Source organism: Podarcis tiliguerta, assembly GCF_965153285.1.
Source record: "Podarcis tiliguerta genome assembly, chromosome: 2".
Taxonomy (NCBI): Eukaryota; Metazoa; Chordata; class Lepidosauria; order Squamata; family Lacertidae; genus Podarcis; species Podarcis tiliguerta.
Window position 1 is genome coordinate 111,148,148 of NC_139535.1, and position 19,123 is coordinate 111,167,270.

General features: G+C 46.7%; 1 protein-coding gene across 3 annotated transcripts; it reads left to right on the forward strand.

Moving 5' to 3' along the window:
• Nucleotides 1–269: 269 nt before the first annotated feature.
• Nucleotides 270–17,850, forward strand: COPZ1 (COPI coat complex subunit zeta 1). Of its 3 annotated transcripts, none has more exons than XM_083427999.1 (9): nt 270–617; nt 8,643–8,711; nt 10,888–10,969; nt 12,540–12,631; nt 13,249–13,304; nt 15,071–15,148; nt 15,337–15,388; nt 16,439–16,477; nt 17,696–17,850. In XM_083427999.1, exons 1-9 carry the CDS (start codon nt 285–287, stop codon nt 17,741–17,743), a joined length of 849 nt encoding a protein of 282 aa, XP_083284125.1. In that variant the 5' UTR covers nt 270–284; the 3' UTR covers nt 17,744–17,850. The 3 variants fall into 3 exon arrangements, with proteins under 3 accessions (XP_083284125.1, XP_083284127.1, XP_083284126.1); XM_083428001.1 differs by having other exon boundaries at nt 538–669; XM_083428000.1 differs by lacking the exon at nt 270–617 and adding an exon at nt 713–851.
• Nucleotides 17,851–19,123: the final 1,273 nt, after the last annotated feature.

Consider the following 19,123-nt stretch of genomic DNA (forward strand, 5'->3'; position numbering starts at 1 on the left):
GGCAGGGTATAAATAAATTATTATTATTATTATTATTATTATTATCCGAAGGCAGCTCTGTATAGGGAAATTATTTAATGTTTAATTTTCTATTATGTTTTTATATATGTTGGAAGCCATTCAGGGTGGCTGGGACAACCCAGTCAGATGGGTGGGGTATAATAATAATAATAATAATAAGCCATCCCTATTTTCATTGGAGAAATGTTGGAGGGTAAGCCCTGAAGAAGCCTGATTGCTTGATCACTTTTTTGACCTCCTCACACCACCCCCAGATAAATATCATGGATCACTATGCCACAGTTAGGATCTCAGGGACTCCCACAGCCTGCAGTCACCATGGCAACAATTCTCCCATCAATCACAGACGCTCCGCGTTAGCCAATAACCGGAAAGAACCGTCATCGAATCTAATTTTCAGGAAACAATGGCACTTTATCCGGTCACGTGACGATGGCTGGTCCAATCGTTGCTCAGCAACGGGGCACTCCAGCCGCTTCCGTGTTCACCATGGGAACTCTTCCATTCTTCCGGTCCTCACCTTCCTCGAAAGCAGGCTTCGGCAAATTGACCGACAGCCCTTTTGTCGAATCGCGGGCAAGAGGCGGGGTTTCAAGGTGAGCCACGCCCTCTCCCTGGAAACTCGCCGACTCGCTGGACATGAAAAAGGTAGGGAGGCGGGACGGGCAGGTTAGCCGAGGAAAGCGAGCACAAGCCAATGAGCGGCCGCGTTGGAGGGAGGGGGCGGGCTCTGGGGATAAGATTGGCGCGGGGCCAGCCAATGCCGTTGGCAGACGCGGCTGATGCTCCACGTCGGCACCGGGGCGACCAAGATGGAGGCGCTGATCCTGGTAGGAGCCGGAGGGGCGAGGGGGAATTGCTGGGGGGCGCGCCCGTTGCCATGGAGACGGGCAGGTGGACGGGACGCGGCTGGCAGGCTTCGGCTGGGGCCTCCTGAGGCTCGGGCTCGGTCCTTCGGGCGGGGCCCAGCCCCAGCTACCTGGCGGGGGCCTCCAAGAAGCTGGGGCGGCCCGTATGGCAGACAGCAGAGCTGCGGGAAGAGGGGCTCTGGCGGCCGCTCGAGAGGTGCCCGGGCCAGCTGCTCTCGTTGGGAAATCCAGGGGAGCCCCCAGCCCACCCCCGCCCTCTAGCCTGCCCAAGCGGCGGCTCTCCGTCTCCCGAAGCGTCTAGGAGGGGTGTGAAGCAAACGGATTGAACTGCAGGCAAAGGAACATTTAGTCCATTTTATTGTGAAATCCTACTGTGGGCATTGATAGGAAAGGCAGGGGTGAAACGCTTGTTCCCATTCTGTGCCCTAGTAAAAGAAAAAAAGAACTTACTTCCTTTCTTTGTGTGTGTCTGTGTGTATGTATGTATGTATCTATATATGTGTATATATATATATATATACATATATGTATCTCTTTCCATATATGTGTATATATATATATATATACACACACACACACACACACACACACATATACGTATATGTATATAAGTATCTATACAGTATATGTATATATATATGTATGTATGTAAATTTTATATATATATATATATATATATATATATATATATATTTGTGTGTGTGTGTGTGTGTGTAAGAAACGAAATAAAATGTAATGATGCAAAGTTTAATTTTGTAAACCATTACAGTGGTACCTCGGGTTACATACGCTTCAGGTTACTGACTCCGCTAACCCAGAAATTGTGCTTCAGGTTAAGAATTTTGTTTCAGGATGAGAACAGAAATTGTGCTCCGGGAGCGTGGCAGCAGCAGGAGGCCCCATTAGCTAAAGTGGTGCTTCAGGTTAAGAACAGTTTCAGGTTAAGAACAGACCTCCAGAACAAATTAAGTACTTAACTCGAGTTATCACTGTAGATGGGAAGGAGGGAAGTCACTAGGCTCAGTTGAGCCAAAGAGATAAAATAAGAGGCTATGATGTTACGTAATGTGATAATAATAATAGTAATAATAATTAATTATGGAAGCCACTCTGGGCGGCTTCCAATCAAATATTAAAAACAGTACAGCATTAAATATTAAAAACCTAAACAGGGCTGCCTTCAGATGTTTTTTAAAAATAGGGTAGCTGCTTATTCCCTTCACATCTGAAGGGAGTGTGTTCCACAGGGTGGGTGCCACTACCGAAAAGGCCCTCTGCCTGGTTCCCTGTAACTTCACTCCTCGCAATGAGGGAACCTCCAAAAGGCCCCCGGCGCTGGATCTCAGTGTCCGGGCTGAACGATGGGGGTGGAGACGCTCCTTCAGGTATACAGGACCAAGGCCGTTTAAAATAAAATAAGAGGATATGATGTTATGTAATGTGATTATATGTAAAACCAATAAAAATTATTTATAAATATGTGTGTGTGCGCGCACACACTGGGCTGCTTTCCTATTCCTGCAGGGGTTCCTCATTGATCTGTAATGGTGGGTGCATTTCCCTATAAGACAGGTTGCTGACCATTCCTGAACTTGACATGCAATGTGCAGCTGAAGAGTTCTGTGTTTTCCGATGCACTTTCAGTTTCTGCAGGGCTGCTGTGAGGCCCATCAGGATTGGTTGGTGCCTTCTGTGAACCGAGTCCATTAACCCTTTTCCAAATGCCTCAGGGAACAGAGGAAGGGGCCGTCTAATGTCAGAGCGTTGATCCATCTAACTGATGATGATGATAATTATAACTGAGCACTGTCTATACTGACTGGCAGCAGGTCTTCAAGGTTTAAGGCAGGGGAGATGCCCGAGATTGAATCTAGGATTTCTGCAGGAATGCAGATGCTCTTCCACAGAGCTGCAGCATGGGCTGCTTGGCAGGGAAGTCAGTTGTGGAGAAGGTGGTAGAAATTTTGAGAATCCCTGGGGGACAAGGTTGTAGATAGGCTAGTGTGCCCTGCAGTGTGGCCGATGGTCAGGGGATGATGGGAGTTGTAGTCCTGAATGCTGGATAACTGAGCTGAACTAATGCAACAAACAGAAATGAAGCACAAATAAACAACATTTGCCCCCATGAAAATTTGTTTCCTACTGCTGTTTAGCTAAGGGCCGCCATTCAAATTTAACATTTTTATTAATTTTTGTTTCTGCTCACCCTTGCGTGCCACAGTCCTTAAAGGTAAAGGGACCCCTGACCATTAGGTCCAGTAACGGACGACTCTGGGGTTGTGGCATTCATCTCGCTTTACTGGCCGAGGGAGCCGGCATACAGCTTCCGGGTTATGTGGCCAGCAGGACTAAGCTGCTTCTGGCGAACCAGAGCAGCACATTGAAACACTGTTTGCCTTCCCGCCGGAGCGGTACCTATTTATCTACTTGCACTTTGAGGTGCTTTCAAACTGCTAGGTTGGCAGGAGCAGGGACAGAGCAACGGCAGCTCACCCCGTCGCGGGGATTCAAACCACCGACCTTCTCATCTGAAAGTCCTAGGCTCTGTGGTTTAACCCACAGCGCCACCTGTGTCCCTTTGCCACAATCCTTAAGACCCCCTAATTTGGTTCATCCTTACAAAAAACTGCGAAGAGGATCGAGGATTGCTATAGCTGATTCCAGTTTAACAGGGCTGAGGAATCTGCAGCCTTCTGGATGATGTTGGACTACAATTCCCATCACCCTCAACTGTTGGCCACATTGCCTGATGGGAACTGGAGTCCAACAACATCTGGTAGGCCACATGATTGGCCATGATTGAAGCAGTAACTTCCCCAAGTTACACAGGAAACCCACAGCATCACAAATTCAAATCCCCTGCTTTTCTAGACTCCGGAAAACACATTATGCTGAGACATTGTCCTAGAGTGGTCAGAGAGCTGGTTGTATCTATACTGAAGTTTAGATTGGACCTGCAAAAAGCCTTGTCCTAGTTCCCACTGAGGTACTTAGTGAGTAGAGTACAGTGGTACCTCGGGTTAAGTACTTATTCGTTCTGGAGGTCCGTACTTAACCTGAAATTGTTCTGAAGCACCACTTTAGCTAATGGGGCCTCCTGCTGCTGCCGCGCCACTGGAGCACGATTTCTGTTCTCATCCTGAAGCAAAGTTCTTAACCTGAAGCACGATTTCTGGGTTAGCGGAGTCTGTAACCTGAAGCGTGTGTAACCCGAGTTACCACTGTATTCCACTTCAGACTGCACACAAAAGCTTCCTCATGAAAAAAGGTCCTTGCCGATAGGAAATTAGTATGGTGGAAAACCAGAACTAGCGTTGTTCCGGTGCCACATAGTACTTGTTCTGCAGTGGTGAGAAACTGAGCAATATAGGCAGCACCTACACTTTGGAATTCCCTGCCTATTGACCTCACCTCCACTCTTTTCAGCACCTAGAACACATTTCTTTAGGTGCGCCTATCCAGATATGTAGCTGTTGACATCCTTTAAACTTTTGCTCCTATAAAATGTTTTTAATTGTTTTTACTGATCATTTTAATGTGTGGTTTTTTTTTGTAAATTGCTTCAAAGTTTTATTACAATCAAGTGATATATACATTTTGTTAAATAAATAAAATCAAAATATAAATAATAATTATAATAATAATAATAGATGTTGGGGGAAAGGCTTTGCTGTACAACTATTCACCTGGTCATCTCGGCTTTATTATGAGGAAGGAATTTTTGTGTGGCTGTAGGAATATTTAGTCAGGTGGGGTCTGCACCTTTGGTCTGAAACTGTACAGCACAGACACAGGTTTGACACTTTAGTGAAAATAGGCCAGAATCTGAAGAACTTGGCCCATTTTAAAAGGACTGCCCATACAGTTTTGTGTTGCACATGAGGAAACCTGACTAACTTTACATGGGCTTTTTTTTTTTAAGTGCAGTAGAGGGGACTTAAATAGCAGGCTCATACGGTGTCTCTGTGTTACTAGTTGGGGCCATTGTGAATCTATGGCATGGGTCAGCAAACTACGGCCCGGGGGCCAGATCCGGCACAATTGCCTTCTAGATCTGGCCCACGGATGATCCGGGAATCGCCATGTGGATCGGTGTGGGGATTCTGATCATTTGGGCTGCGCCATTTCTCTCCCCCCCACACACACACTGTGGTGGCGGCGCCTCCTCCCTCCCTCCCCCTGGCTTCTCCCCACCCTGCCTAGAGGAGGAAAGGGGCTGGGCTTTGTTGGCTGAGCGCCATTTTAAGCAGCCCCTCTCTGGAGTCAGCCCTTTCACGCCACTCATTGTCCCTCCGCAGCCCCTTCCGCTCTCAAGCTCATCCGGTGCTGTGGAGAAGTGAGGGGATAGTCAGTGGGGAAGATTCCCCTGCCCAAATATAGTCTGCCCCCCCTCAAGGTCTGACGGACAGTGGACCGGCCCCCTGATCTATGTGGTGAGAACCATCCACTTATAGGAAGCACTGCATTTTGTAGCACACTTATTTTGAAGAAAGCCTTTTGAACTCAATGGGGCTGACTTCGGGACTCAGTTGCAAGGCACAGTATATCAAATTGCCTTTTGAACGTTGCCTTAACCAGGTAGCTAAAATAGTTTTCTTACCTCCCCAGCCCACTCCTCCCTTCAAATAAAAACTACACAGAAGACCAGAGTCAATTGGGAGAAAACTCCTCATCCCTGATTTTGGTGATTGCTTAGATCCTGAATGTGAAGCAAGCACCATCCCCAGTCTTTTTTGGGGGTGTGTGTTGCGATGCTCTTGGAGGAGTGGGAGATATTCTGACTCTGGGTTGAGGAACCTGTGGCCCTCCAGTTCCCATCAGCGTGGTCAGGGGTGATGGGAGTTGCTTGTTCCACAGCATCTGGAGGGGAAAAGGCAAAACCTTTTCTGATGCCAATGAACTGCAACTGGGATATCCAGTTTTTTAAAAAAACTGCCAGTGCCATCACCTGCTGAGGAGAGGATTTGGGATTTGAATTTCTTTTTAAGTTCAGCAGCACATTGGCAAAGACACCGGGTGCCATTTTGCTGTGCGGCAAGTGACTATTGCTAGGTTTGGTGTGGTGTGATTTGGGGTAGCAGGACCCTCACAATATGCTTTCTCTCTTTGGAGGAAATGCCTTGGCTTGCCTTGCGAGCTGTGCATTCCCTAGATGGGAATAGCCCTGCCTTCTCCGCGTGGCTCTCCCAATTGCCTCTTGCAGATAAAACCCAGCACGGACATATTTCTTGCCGTCTCCTCTGCCTCGCCAAATGCTCCCCTTCCGCGAGGTCCTGGCAGCTGTAAAATCTTTATGGCAATGCTGCTGCTATCGGGCTGACCATCTGGGCCGTTGCACACCTAGTTTAATTGATTGAAGTTTAATTTATTGAAACTTCAGAATTAAATGATCAGAATAAACTGTGCAGTAACTCTTAACGTCTTGTTTTAATGGTTGATTGCTCGAGGCAGCCCTTGGCTTGAACTGGAAGCCTCCAGAGAGGAATTTATGCCGCTTCTGGCCTTCCAGTCAGCGCTCATTATAGATTTAAAATGTGTGTTTATTAGCTGCCTCTCCAGTAGAAGCTTGTCTCTCTGGCAAAGAGATGTATAAATTCTCCTCCGATGCTTGTATGGTAAGCATCTATTCTTACTCTCTTCGGAAGCAAGGCAGGAAGGAGATGTGTGGCCTTTGCCCATCTCATCTGTGGCTTCATTCAATCTAGGTCAGGGATGGGGGTATTCCTCTGACAGTATTTGTATAGCAAATTGTCTGCTTAGCTTTGGGGCATTGACATGTTGCACTTACAATTTTCACAGGCCTTCATGGGGGGGGGGGGTTTAGACCCCCTCTTCTTACTGCAAAGCAAGGATTTGTGCTGTAAAACAGGTATTGCCCAGGGGACTGGTGAAATATGATAGGAGAGCAGGAAATTTCCCTCTGCACATCTGCCTGCCTGCAAAGTTTGCCAGGCAAATTTATGTATGTGTGTGCGCGAATAAGGACGAAGGCAACAGAAGGAGATTCTAAATTTGTCTACATTATTGCTTGTCCACATGATAATGGATGAGCCATTCTGTGTGTGTGTGTGTGCGTGCATGTCAGAGAGAGAGAGAGAGGAAGACCTGGTCTGTTTTCTTCTCTTCCTTTGTATGGTGTGAGGCATGCAATTTCTGTTGGAACAGTGAGACCCCCTTTGTAAAATGGAGACCTTGAGAGCAGTGGTTTTCATGCTGTCTGGCTTCACAGATCCCTCTTCAAATGGACTTACCTCCTGTGTAACGTGTTTCAGTATTGGTCACCAAAGAGCTTCTTGCAAATGATTCTGGGAAGAGTTTTAAGGTGTTCACTCAATTCTGTGCAGAGTGCTGGCCAGTCCTGTTGGGCTTCACCATTGCATGAACTGAGAGTGCATCCTAGAGCAGGTCTGAATATTAGGAGATAATTTAGGTAGTGGTGGGTGAGCTGTCATTCAGGGGTGCTTGGTTGCCATTATTGATCTCTGAGGAATCCCTGGATCCTTCAAACTGTTGTATGAAAAGCTCTGCATTAGACCCAGGCTGTTCTCCAGTAGAATCATGGCTGGCTGCTCTTATGATGATAGGTGATTCAGAGATAAGAGAACCTTCTGTTCCTATGGCTGTCTCAAAATTTGAGAAAAGTCATGCGTAGTGCTGCCTCAGTCTGACCCAGTGGGTCAGTTGTTTGGAATGGGGTGGCCAGATGTAGAGTTTCTGTGGAGTGGTGGATCCGCCTGCCAGAGTCTACTCCATAGATGAGCCTGCAGCTCCTGTTGCAGCACTTGAGGTGAAGTTCTGTTATACACTCCGACTGTGGCTATGTGGAAGTCAGTGCATCACAGAACTTTGTCTCGAGAGCTTTCAAGCGTCCGGCACGGAGGAGCTGCATCTCTTTCTGGTCCTTTCTCTCGCCCCAAGCATGCCCTCCTTGTAAGCACTAAGCCGCAGAATCTCCTTCAGCCGCAGACATGGCAGGGAGGTGGCCCCCATTTTCTCCTTTTACATACAACACATTCTTAATCTCTCCTTTAGGGAAGTGACATTTGCTCTGCATTTTGGGCTGTCTAGGTCCTAGACTATGGTCCTAGTCCTGACAAGCTGATACCTGATCTGGAGCTCATTGTGAGCTGCTGTTTGGTGTAGTGTGGTTGCCTTCAATATTGTCAGACATGGGAACCACTGAGTGTGTTACAAGCTCTGCAGTGTTTAAAAATTCAGGTATATAAGCTACGTGCCAAATGGCACCTTCAGTCTAGGTTGCAGACGCCACAATGGAATGTCTATTCACCAAGGGGTTGGACTTAATGACCCTTGGGATCTCTTCCAACACTACAATTCTATGATCTCAATTAAATTGCTTGACTGTAGCTTGCTCTTGCAACCATTCACTTGTTTCAGTATGCAAGAAGGAAGAAAACACACAGTGGAAATGAAAATGGTATTAACTATGGAGCAAAGCAGAGGTTTTTAAACTGCAGCCGCCAGCTTGGCACACAGAAATCTCCACGTAGTCACAATTGGACCTGCACCAGTAGCAAAACAAGCCGGGCGCCTGCCTAATTTCGAACACTGCTTCCAGCCTGGAGTAATTGGTATGGAGGAGCATAGTATATGCACAGCCCTCCTTCTTGTAACAGCTCTTAGGGCCACCCATCGGAAGCTGTGGCCCTACCCCTGGGTAGGTCAGCAGTCAGAGGAAGCAGCACATGGTATTGTTTGAATGGACCTGTGACATTGTGCTTTTCTTTGCAGGAGCCATCTCTCTACACTGTGAAAGCCATCCTGATCTTGGACAACGATGGAGACCGTCTGTTTGCCAAGGTAAGTTTTCAGGGGGATCTGGAAGGAGCGGGAAGGTACAAGGCTCCAAGGGGCCTGAGCAAAGCAGCCTGGCAGAGTTGTCATTGAAAGCTGGGGAGCTCTTATAGACCGTTAACTGAGCCCCTGCTTTCCGAGCAAGAAGGACATTAGTCCAGTCACCCGTGCTCATTGAGGCAGCATGTGATCTATCTTAACTCTTGCTAGTAGATTCCTATCCGGTGTGTTCTGATACCTGGCACTCCTATACGCGAGAGTGTAGAGAACCTGTGACCCCTCAGATGTCTAGCTTCCATCTTGACTTGTCCATTGGCCCTGCTGGCTGATGGGAGTAGTCCAACAACATCTGGAGGCTCCATTTATTTGGGCAAAATCTTCCTTGCTGGAAGGCAGCCCTGTTTAGGGAAGCTTTTAATGTTTAACAGACTATTGTATTTTAATATTTTGTTGGAAGCCGCCCAGAGTGGCTGGGGAAACCCAGCCAGATGGGCGGGGTATAAATAATAAATTATTATATTCATTCATTCATTCTCCATGCCATCCTTGAGGTAGCTTTGTAAGTGCAGGATCATTTGCTTGCGATGTTGCCCTGCTCGCAAAATGAGTGTCTCCTGGGAAAAGTCCCAGTGTTTTTATTTATTTATTTAATACCGTTTAGATGCCACCTAATTGTTTCTAAAAGTCAGCTTACAAAAAATGCAGTTTCCCTTTTTTTCTTCACTATGGTGCCACCCCCAATTCTGCACCTGCTGTCTTGGCAGAGGATGGATTTGTGTTTCCTTTGCAGCCTGGTGCCCCTCCCCCCCAGGGCTTTGGACTACAACTCTCATCAGCGCCAGGCAACACAGCTGTGTTACGTTGGGCTGACAGAGGCTGCAGTCTAAAACAACTGGATGGATCTAGGTTGGCGAAGGCTGTTCTAACCCACAGACCACAACTAAAGTTGTTGTTGTTGTTGTTGTTATTTATACCCTGCCCATCTGGCTGTGTTTCCCCAGTGACTCTGGGTGGCTTCCAACAAAATATTAAAATACAGTAGTCCATCAAACATTAAAAGCTTCCCTAAACAGGGCTGCCTTCAGATGTCTTCTAGAAGTCAGTGAGTTGTTTATTTCCTTGACATCTGATGGGAGGGCGTTCCACAGGGCGGGCGCCACAACCGAGATGGCCTGGTTCCTTGTAACTTGGCTTCTTGCAGTGAGGGAACCGCCAGAAGGCCCTCGGCGCTGGACCTCAGTGTCCGAGCAGAACGATGGGGGTGGAGACGCTCCTTCAGGTGACATAATTCACTTTTTGGGGGAGGGGGGAGGCCGTGGAACCTGAGTTAAAATCCCCGCTGAGCCACACACTCACCAGGGGCCTCTGCTTCTGCCTCTGCCGCTGTATAAAATAGGAAAGTGTCCTGCACTTTAGCCTTTTCTGTGAGAGCTGTTATGATGGAAAACAAACACTATTACCTGTTCTAAAAGTTGTGTGTCTAGCAGCCTTGTGTTCAGTGCTGCTCAGGAATTCTAAGAAGCGCCCAGAACCCAGTGCAATTTTGAAAGGTTCATTCTGCCATTTTTATTCGAAACAGTGTCCAGTTTGTATCCAAATGTAGACAAAAACCTGCTCCTTGATCTCAGGAACCATCATGCAAAATTTGGTTACTATATGTATATTTTATATTTTATATAGCTCAGAGAGAGCCTCTGGTTTCTCACTTACATAGTCACACTGGATTGCCTCATGATAGCATTTTCCTGTGCTTTAAGAGCTTAAGTGAAGTGGAAGGATAAAGAATTAGATTTTTGAATGCTTTCGCAAAAATGAGGTGGTAAGAGCGAAAGAGCATCATATTAGTGGAAAAGAATTGTATAGTCTTATCGGTCATTATTTTATTCCCTCTAAAGGGAGATAAAATTTATATAAATATTGCCTTTTTGTTGCTTATTGCTCTTTTTTCATAGGTTAGTTTTGTCACTAAAAAGATTTCCCAAATTTTCCTTGGCCGTTCTTGTATTGCAGGAGATCTCTTAGGAGTTTTCAAAGGCACAGACAACTTGACAAAATATAAAGCTTAATAAATAAATGTTTGAGTGTCATGTTTGTGCAGCTCACATGAGCAGCATTTGACCATAACAAGTGGTTTGTCTCACATTCCTCTCATGTAACAAGCATCCTTTGTTTTCCCCTGCAGTACTATGATGACACCTACCCCACCGTCAAGGAGCAGAAGGCCTTTGAGAAGAACATTTTCAACAAAACTCACCGGACAGATAGTAGGTTCTGCTGGGAAGCGTGATGGGAGAAGGCACCTGGGATTGTAATATATACATGCATATATATGCATATTTTAAACAGGGCTCCCCCTGGAATCCTTCAGCCAGAAGAGTCAGACACATGACTTTCTTTGTTTGTCTGTCTGGTTTTTAAAATACTCCCCACTCCACCCAGAGGTTGGAGTCAGTGAATATTGATGCAAGTCCTCCTCCAGGGGTAGTCCAGCGGTTCTCCTCTCTTGCAAAGACAGCAGCAGAAAATGTAGAGCAGGGAGGTTGCAAAAGTTTTCCCTCTCCGCAGATGTTTGGCTGCTCCTTGGGGGTACAGTGGTGCCTCGCAAGACGAAACTAATTCTTTCCGCGAGTTTTTTCGTTGTGCGAGTTTTTTCGTCTTGCGAAGCACCACTGCATTTAAACACTAACAACGGCGGGGGGGGGGGAGAGAGAAGCAGGACAGCTGCCGCAGGCGGTACCTCAGACTCTCCCGCGCGTTGTGGCCACCGCGCGACGCGGCTGCTGGAGGGCGGCGGGGGTCAGGAGCGCGACTCCAGGGAGAGAGAGGCGCTGGCCGCAACGGCTCTCTGAGGGGAGCGTGCGAGGGGGGTGGGCAGCGGCGCGAGGCACTAACCGTCAGCTGGAAGGTGGGAGGGAGCCAGAGGAGCCGTCAGCCGGAAGGTGGGAGGGAGCCGGAGGAGCGGGGAAGCGAGCGTGCGTGCGTGCAGTGACCGCCGCCATGACAGGAGAGGCAGGGCTGTTTCGTCTAGCGAAGCAAGCCCTTTGGAAAATCTGTCTTGCGAAGCACCTCAGAAAATGAAAAACCCTTTCGTCTAGCGAGTTTTTCGTCTTCCGAGGCATTCGTCTTGCGGGGTACCACTGTATAACCATGAGTATAGTGGCTTTGCTTTGATTGGAGGGCAGTATCTACACTAGTATGTGATGAGAAATCAAAATGACAGTGCAAGAAAGATTGATAAAGAAGCAGATCTTTGACATACCCCCATGTATTTTGAATATAAATGTTCTTCATCAGGGGAAAACGTGACTCTATTCTAAATTAAGAAACGGCATTCCAGTCGAATTCAGTCTCCTCCAGCCTCTTCCAGAGTGCATGGAGGACATAAGCAGCAGCGATAACACTTGAAAGAAGACATTTCATTCAGTTTCCCTTCTCATAAAGAAGCTGTTCTATTTGTGCTTGTGCAGCTGAGCTGGCGCAATTCAGTCGGCGGATTCTGCGCTTGGATGTTTGGCAGTGTGCACCTCATTTGTGTAAATGTGTGCTGCATGTGGGCATAATTGCTGGCGGTGTCTGCACTATGCAGCAAGTGGTGCCAATTCAAGATTGTAGTCCAATTTAAACAGCAGCCCCCCCCCCCCCCCAAATCAGATAGATCTTCCTACAGCGGTGCAAACTCGCCCAAAGATTTTGTGATGACTCTGGATGTTGCTTTCTTGCTTAGCAGCTATTGAGAAAAACAGGAAGAGTGCTGCTTTTCTTGTAGTCTTCATGTTCTCTTCTAGCTCTTATTATTTTGGTTATTTTATTCCTTTTCTCTCTCCCTCCACCTAGGTGAGATTGCTCTCCTAGAGGGACTGACAGTTGTTTACAAGAGCAGCATTGACCTGTATTTCTACGTCATCGGCAGCTCCTATGAAAATGAGGTGTGTATATCCTTAGGTGGCAAAGAGGCTTTTCTGCAGAAATGATGCATGCAAGGTTTTGACTATCCTGGCTTCCCTGCTGAAGGTTATGTTGGTCATGATCTTTGGGCTGTGTGAGATCCTTGGCTTCTTCCTCTGCCACAAAGCATGCTTGCAACGCTGATTGCCCCTGCGGTGCTGAGGCGAGGGAGATTTGTTGAACTTCTCCACCCTCCCTGAAAATAGTTGACAGTCCCACAGGATTCTTTAAGGCAGAGGTGGGGAACCTGTGGCTCTTCAGTTGTTGTGTGACTCCACCTAACATCAGCCACAGCCAGCATAGCCAATAGTGAGAGGTTGATGGGAGTTGTAGTCTAAGAGAATATTGGGGGCATGGCTTTCATAGCCCTGCTTTAAGAGGGATGACTTCAACAGAGCAAGAAGAGCCTGGATTTCTATGTCCTTGGGGTGGGTGGGGGTGCTGGCAATCAATGCCATGCTATTGCCCTCTAGGAATTACCCCCCAAAATTGCTCCAAAGCCAGCTTTGCCTTGAGCCACTTTTGTATGCGATCGCATGGATTGTGTGCATGTGTGTGTGGCTCCTTTGCTCTGAAACTTTTGTTTTCTCCTTTGCAGCTAATGCTAATGGCTGTGCTGAACTGTCTCTTCGACTCACTCAGTCAGATGCTGCGGTAAGAATCTGCTTTCTGGTTGTGGCTGAGCTGGTTGCACAGGGTGAAATGTGGGAATTGTTTTTGTGCCTCAAATGCATTCATTTTGGGGTTGGGTACACCACGGAGAACAAAAGCACTTCCTAATTTTTTAATGTGTTGGAAGTGCAAAAAAAAAAAAAAGGGTACTTAATTGTTTGGATTCCACCCCCAACCCCTCGGATGTTTTAAGTCACAATAAAATCAATTGAAAGTCTATTTTCAGCCTCCTGTCTCCAAAATGGTTTAAGTGACCCCTAGTGCTATACTGTGCATGTTTACCCAGAAATAAAAACTGGCACTGGCACTTACAGACCAAGACATTTTCCCTGGGCAATTTAATTTGGGCAACACGTTTAGCTGCTGCCTCATGGTATCATCTCATCATGTTTTATAATGTAAATAGTTATTTATAATTGGACTCAGAATAATGAAGACATGTCTTCAACAGATTAAAAAGGCCCATTGAAGTTCGGTGGGATTTACTCCCACATATAAGTGAGTTTAGGATTGCCAACCTCAGTTATGGGTTATTCAGGAAGGTGTGTAAGCCGGGATAAGAGCATATAAAAGGGTCCAGCTGGCAGCCACATGTGAGTAGAAAGAGAAGGTTTCCTTGGCAGAGGCAGATGTGCAGGATATGGATCCTGTCGTGCCTTTTTCCTTTTTCAGCAATAATAAAGATGATATGCTAGGCGTGTCTGTTGTGGCACAGCAAAAGCACAGAATCAAGCCTCTAAAAATTGTGGCTTTTGTACTTTAGAAGGGAACTATTGGGGTGGTTAGAAGCTGCTAGAGGCGAACTAAAGCCTTACATACACATCACATATTCTGGCTTCCTAACCCACGTCTAAGCAGAAGTGGAATATATTCATGGCAATGAATAGATGATTGCGCTGCTTGCCTTAACTATATTATATATTTATTTGTTGAAGATATTTAATTGCCGACATCTCGTAAGTGGTGTACATAAAAATTACTAAAAGCATACAATGGATAAAATCTATTACTATTAGTCTTAAAAACAGAAAAATTCCTTTAAATGTCTGCTGAAAAGGAAAGGTCTTGGTCAGGCGCCTGAAGCTCAAGAGGGGAGAGGGCCTTTCTAATCTGAGCTGGGAGGGGGCTCCAACTCCCCTGCTTCTGTATTAAATACATATTTGTCCATATTTATTTAGGTTCTGGAAAATGACTTTTATTAATGTAGAATTGCAATTTCTTTGTGTGGGTTGGTGGTGGTGCATAATACATGTGTATTCTCATGCCCCATTTAAAGGAAGGCCTTTGTGTATGGTTTTGTGTGTCCCATGGTTCAGGGTACAAGCCCTGGAATCCAGGGCAGAATTAAAGAATACTGAGATTATCATCAAGTTGCTAGTCATTAGAGCCCTGCTGAATCAGTCCAAAATCCCATCTAGTTCAGCATCTTGTTCTCACAGCCAGATGTGCAACCAGATGCCTGGGGGAACCCTCAAGCAACACACGAGTGTAATGGCAGACTCCCTATTTGTGGTTCATTATCCTCCAGGAATTTGCCCAAATCCCCTTTAAAGCCTCACTGCATCTCACCCAGCCCCTTCATCGTCCTTGCGATTGCACAGCAAAGCTTTTAAACGTGAGGCACGTCTGAGTAAGGTCTGTGCTTAAGGCTCTGACAATGAGCTAGGTTGTGAGATGCCCCGGGTGGTAAGATGAGACCTAGACCCTCAGCTTCTCAACTGAGCAGAATCTGGTTTGTCCTTCTGTAGGAAGAATGTGGAGAAGCGAGCACTTATGGAAAACATGGAGGGCCTTTTCCTGGCAGTGGATGAAATTGTGGATGGAGGGTAAGTCCAGCCACAACTTCTAGACTTCTCACAGCTCTTTTCAGGATCTGGTGCGTGTGTGTATGTGTGTGCGTGCATTGAAAGAATGTGCATTCTTGATGGTGGCCCTTGCATTTGCATGACTCTTCTATCGCTCCTGCCCTGCCCTTGGAGCGTAGCCCAGCTGATTGCTTCTTCATCTCTTACAGGGTGATTCTTGAGAGTGACCCCCAGCAGGTACTACATAGAGTTGCTGTGCGGGTAAGTGAAAACCATCTCTTTCCTTCTTCCTTGAATGCCTCTTCAGTAGGCATGACCTCTCTGCTGACCTCTGTCCCCGCTGAAGGGCACAGAACCCATTTTACGACAGAAGAAATCAACCAATTGCAGTGTTGGGGAGAGGGGTGTGGGTTTGTTTGTTTTTTGTATATGTTGTTTACCTTTCCCCCCCTTAACATATTTGAAATCTAATAAAACATTTTTTTTAAGGCCAAATTGCATACCGTATTTTTCGCACCATAAGACGCACTTTTCCCTCCTAAAAAGTAAGGGAAAATGTGTGTGTGTCTTACGAAGCAAATGCAGACGGGAGGTTCTGCTCAGCGCTCCCTTTAAAGAGCCGCGCTGAGCCTGTGTGCGGCTCTTGCTGGCTTTTCCCTGAGGTGGGAGAAGGGACAGACGGGCTGCCCTCCGCACACAGGCTCAGCGCGGCTCTTTAAAGGGAGCACTGAGTGACTCTTGCTCTGCTGGCTTCTCAGCAAAGCAGGAGGAGGGACGGACGGGACAGGTGCTTTGCTTGCTTTACAGCGAGGCGGGAGGAGGGATGGGCAAGCAAAGTGAGAGCTGTGCAAAGTGGGACAGAAGCCATGTAAGCGGCTCTTGCTTTGCTTGCTTTAAAGCAAGAACAGCAAAAGCCGCTTACATGCTCTACGCATAATTTTTTTCCCTTGCTTTCCCCCTCTAAAAACTAGGTGCGTCTTATGGTCAGGTGCGTCTTATGGAGCGAAAAATACGATAGGTTGATGGGGGGAAGGTAGAGGAGGCTGCTGCTGGTAATCTGGTTAGTGGTTAGACTAAGTGACATTGGGCGGTAGATTTCTGAGCAATGCATAACTCCTGGGTAGGAGCTGGGAACTCAAAAGCAGATATGTAGTAGGGAGGAATGGGGTCTCCTTTCAGGAGTCAGTAGATCTAGAAGAGCCTTGCTGTATTAGGCTGAAATATACAGCATCCTGCAGTCAGGCCTGCTTTCAATTGCTTTATTATTTCTGCACACCATTGAATTTGTGGTTTCCCCTCTTTGTATTTCAGGGAGAGGATGTCCCTCTTACAGAGCAGACAGTGTCACAGGTATGTCTTCTGCCTAGATCTCGCTGGGTACCTTTCATTAAATGCTGCTGGTACGACTTTTTCTACATGTCTCCTCCCCCTTTCTCCTGAATCTTCTGGGATATTGCACCAACTTTGTTTAACTTGATGTGCCAGCCAAAAACATTTCTGTTTACCCATGCATTTGGATCTTGATTTGATCACAATGTGGTATGATTCTGGCCTATTTTGGTGTTCATCTTTTTATCCTTGTTGCCAGATGAACACTAATAATCACCTTGAGGTTTTTACAATCAAACGGTATATAAATTTTATGAAGTAAAATAAATAATAATTGAGGAGGCATGCTAGGAGTATACATCTGCCTATCGCATCCCACAAATGGGTTTTTGACGTCTGATGTAGAATTTAATATGCTGATATTCTTGACTGCCAAAAAAAAGAAAGAACGGCAACCCAATCTTCTTAGTCCTTATGGCTATAGAACTAAGTATGGAAACCTGTTGATTAAATCTCACAAGCCAAAGGGAGCCTAAGCAGAATCTTGGCTGGTGAAAGGGCTGAGCGACTTGCTTTTTCCAAAATGCAATGCCTGATATCTAAAAGCACTAGGGGCATTTCCTATGCACTGTACTTAAGCTCAGCCCTTTCACCAGCCAAGATTCTGTGTCAGGGGAATACAGTGGTGCCTCGCAAGACGAAAAGAATCCGTTCCGCGAGTCTTTTCGTCTTGCGGTTTTTTCGTCTTGCGAAGCAAGCCCATTAGCGGATTAGCGCTATTAGCGGTTTAAGGGCTATAAACGGCTATTAAAGGCTTAAGGGATTAGCGGATTAGCTGCTAAAAGGCTATTAGCAGCTTAGCGCTTTAGATAAAGGGGTTGGGGAGCGAAAAAACCCCTCAAAAATCGCAAGACATTTTCGTCTTGCGAAGCAAGCCCATAGAGAAATTCGTCCTGCGAAGCACCTCTGAAAACGGAAAACCCTTTCGTCTTGCGGGTTTTCCGTCTTGCGAGGCATTCGTCTTGCGGGGCACCACTGTATGCATTTTTAGGGATGTACAGCTGTGGCAATGTTTGTATGTGTGCATGCAGTACAAATCCTTTTTTCCAGATAATATTTAAGGAGTTTGCCACCAGGGTGTTTCCTGTTAACCACAAAAGGGTTGGGTTCTTGGAGAGTGTGTTTCAACCAAATCCTGCAGGCTGAAAAAAATCTGAATCCTTCAACTTCCTTCTGCAGGTGCTGCAGTCAGCAAAGGAACAGATCAAGTGGTCACTACTGCGATGAGGAGCCACGTGGGATCTCCCCCATTAACCTACTGTGTCCCCAGCTGTCCCCTCTTCCTGTCTGTTTCGCACTGACCAAAATACAACATGACCACAGTTTTTGATGTATCCGGTTTCTGGCTCTTACTGAGTCTTATCACTGTTTCAGTGGTGGTGGGGGCTAGTGAGTGGGAAACCAGGGAGCAGGGACAGACCTCACCTGGAGTACTGTGTCCAGTTTTGGGCACCACAGTTCAAGAAGGACACTGGAACGTGTCCAGAGGAGGGCAACCAAAATGGTCAAAGGCCTGGAAACGATGCCTTATGAGGAACGGCTAAGGGAGCTGGGCATGTTTAGCCTGGAGAAGAGGAGGTTAAGGGGTGATATGATAGCCATGTTCAAATATATAAAAGGATGTCACATAGAGGAGGGAGAAAGGTTGTTTTCTGCTGCTCCAGAGAAGCGGACACGGAGCAATGGATCCAAACTACAAGAAAGAAGATTCCACCTAAACATGAGGAAGAACTTCCTGACAGTAAGAGCTGTTCGACAGTGGAATTTGCTGCCAAGGAGTGTGGTGGAGTCTCCTTCTTTGGAGGTCTTTAAGCAGAGGCTTGACAACCATATGTCAGGAGTGCTCTGATGGTGTTTCCTGCTTGGCAGGGGGTTGGACTCGATGGCCCTTGTGGTCTCTTCCAACTCTAGGATTCTATGATTCTATGACATCTTTGGAAGAAAAAAGTCTCTTTTTCCTGGCATCCTCCCTCCACCTTAGACACCCCTTGTTGGCCGGAGATGCACGTACGTCACCCTGTTCTAAGAGCTTTCTGGTCCTCTTCAGATTCTTTTGTTTTGTCGCTAGGTTAAATCATGGTTGGTGGCTTCTTCCAAAGAGTTGTCTTAATAATAGTCCCTTTAATGGACATGGTGAATGGGAATTCTCCTTCCTGACACCCATCTGTCTAAACCCATGTTATGGGTGGTATTTCCTACCAAAGTACACAGCCTACAACTCCCATCACCCCTAGCAACAAGGCTAGAGCTCAGGGATGATGGGAGTTGTAGTCCAACAACAGCTGGGCACCGACAGGTTGAGAACCGCTAGTTAGTGCCGGTGCATTTTTATTGTCTTATTTTGCATGGCTAATTGCGGCCATACAGGACGTGGGTGGCGCTATGCTGTAAACCACTGAGCCTTGGGCTTGCCGATTGGAAGGTCGGCGGTTCAAATCCCGCGATGGGGTGAGCTCCCATTGTTTGGTCCCAGCTCCTGCCAACCTAGCAGTTCGAAAGCACGTCAAAGTGCAAGTAGATAAATAGTTACCACTCCAGCGGGAAGGTAAACAGTGTTTCTGTGCGCTGCTCTGGTTCTGCCAGAAGCGGCTTAGTCATGCTGGCCAC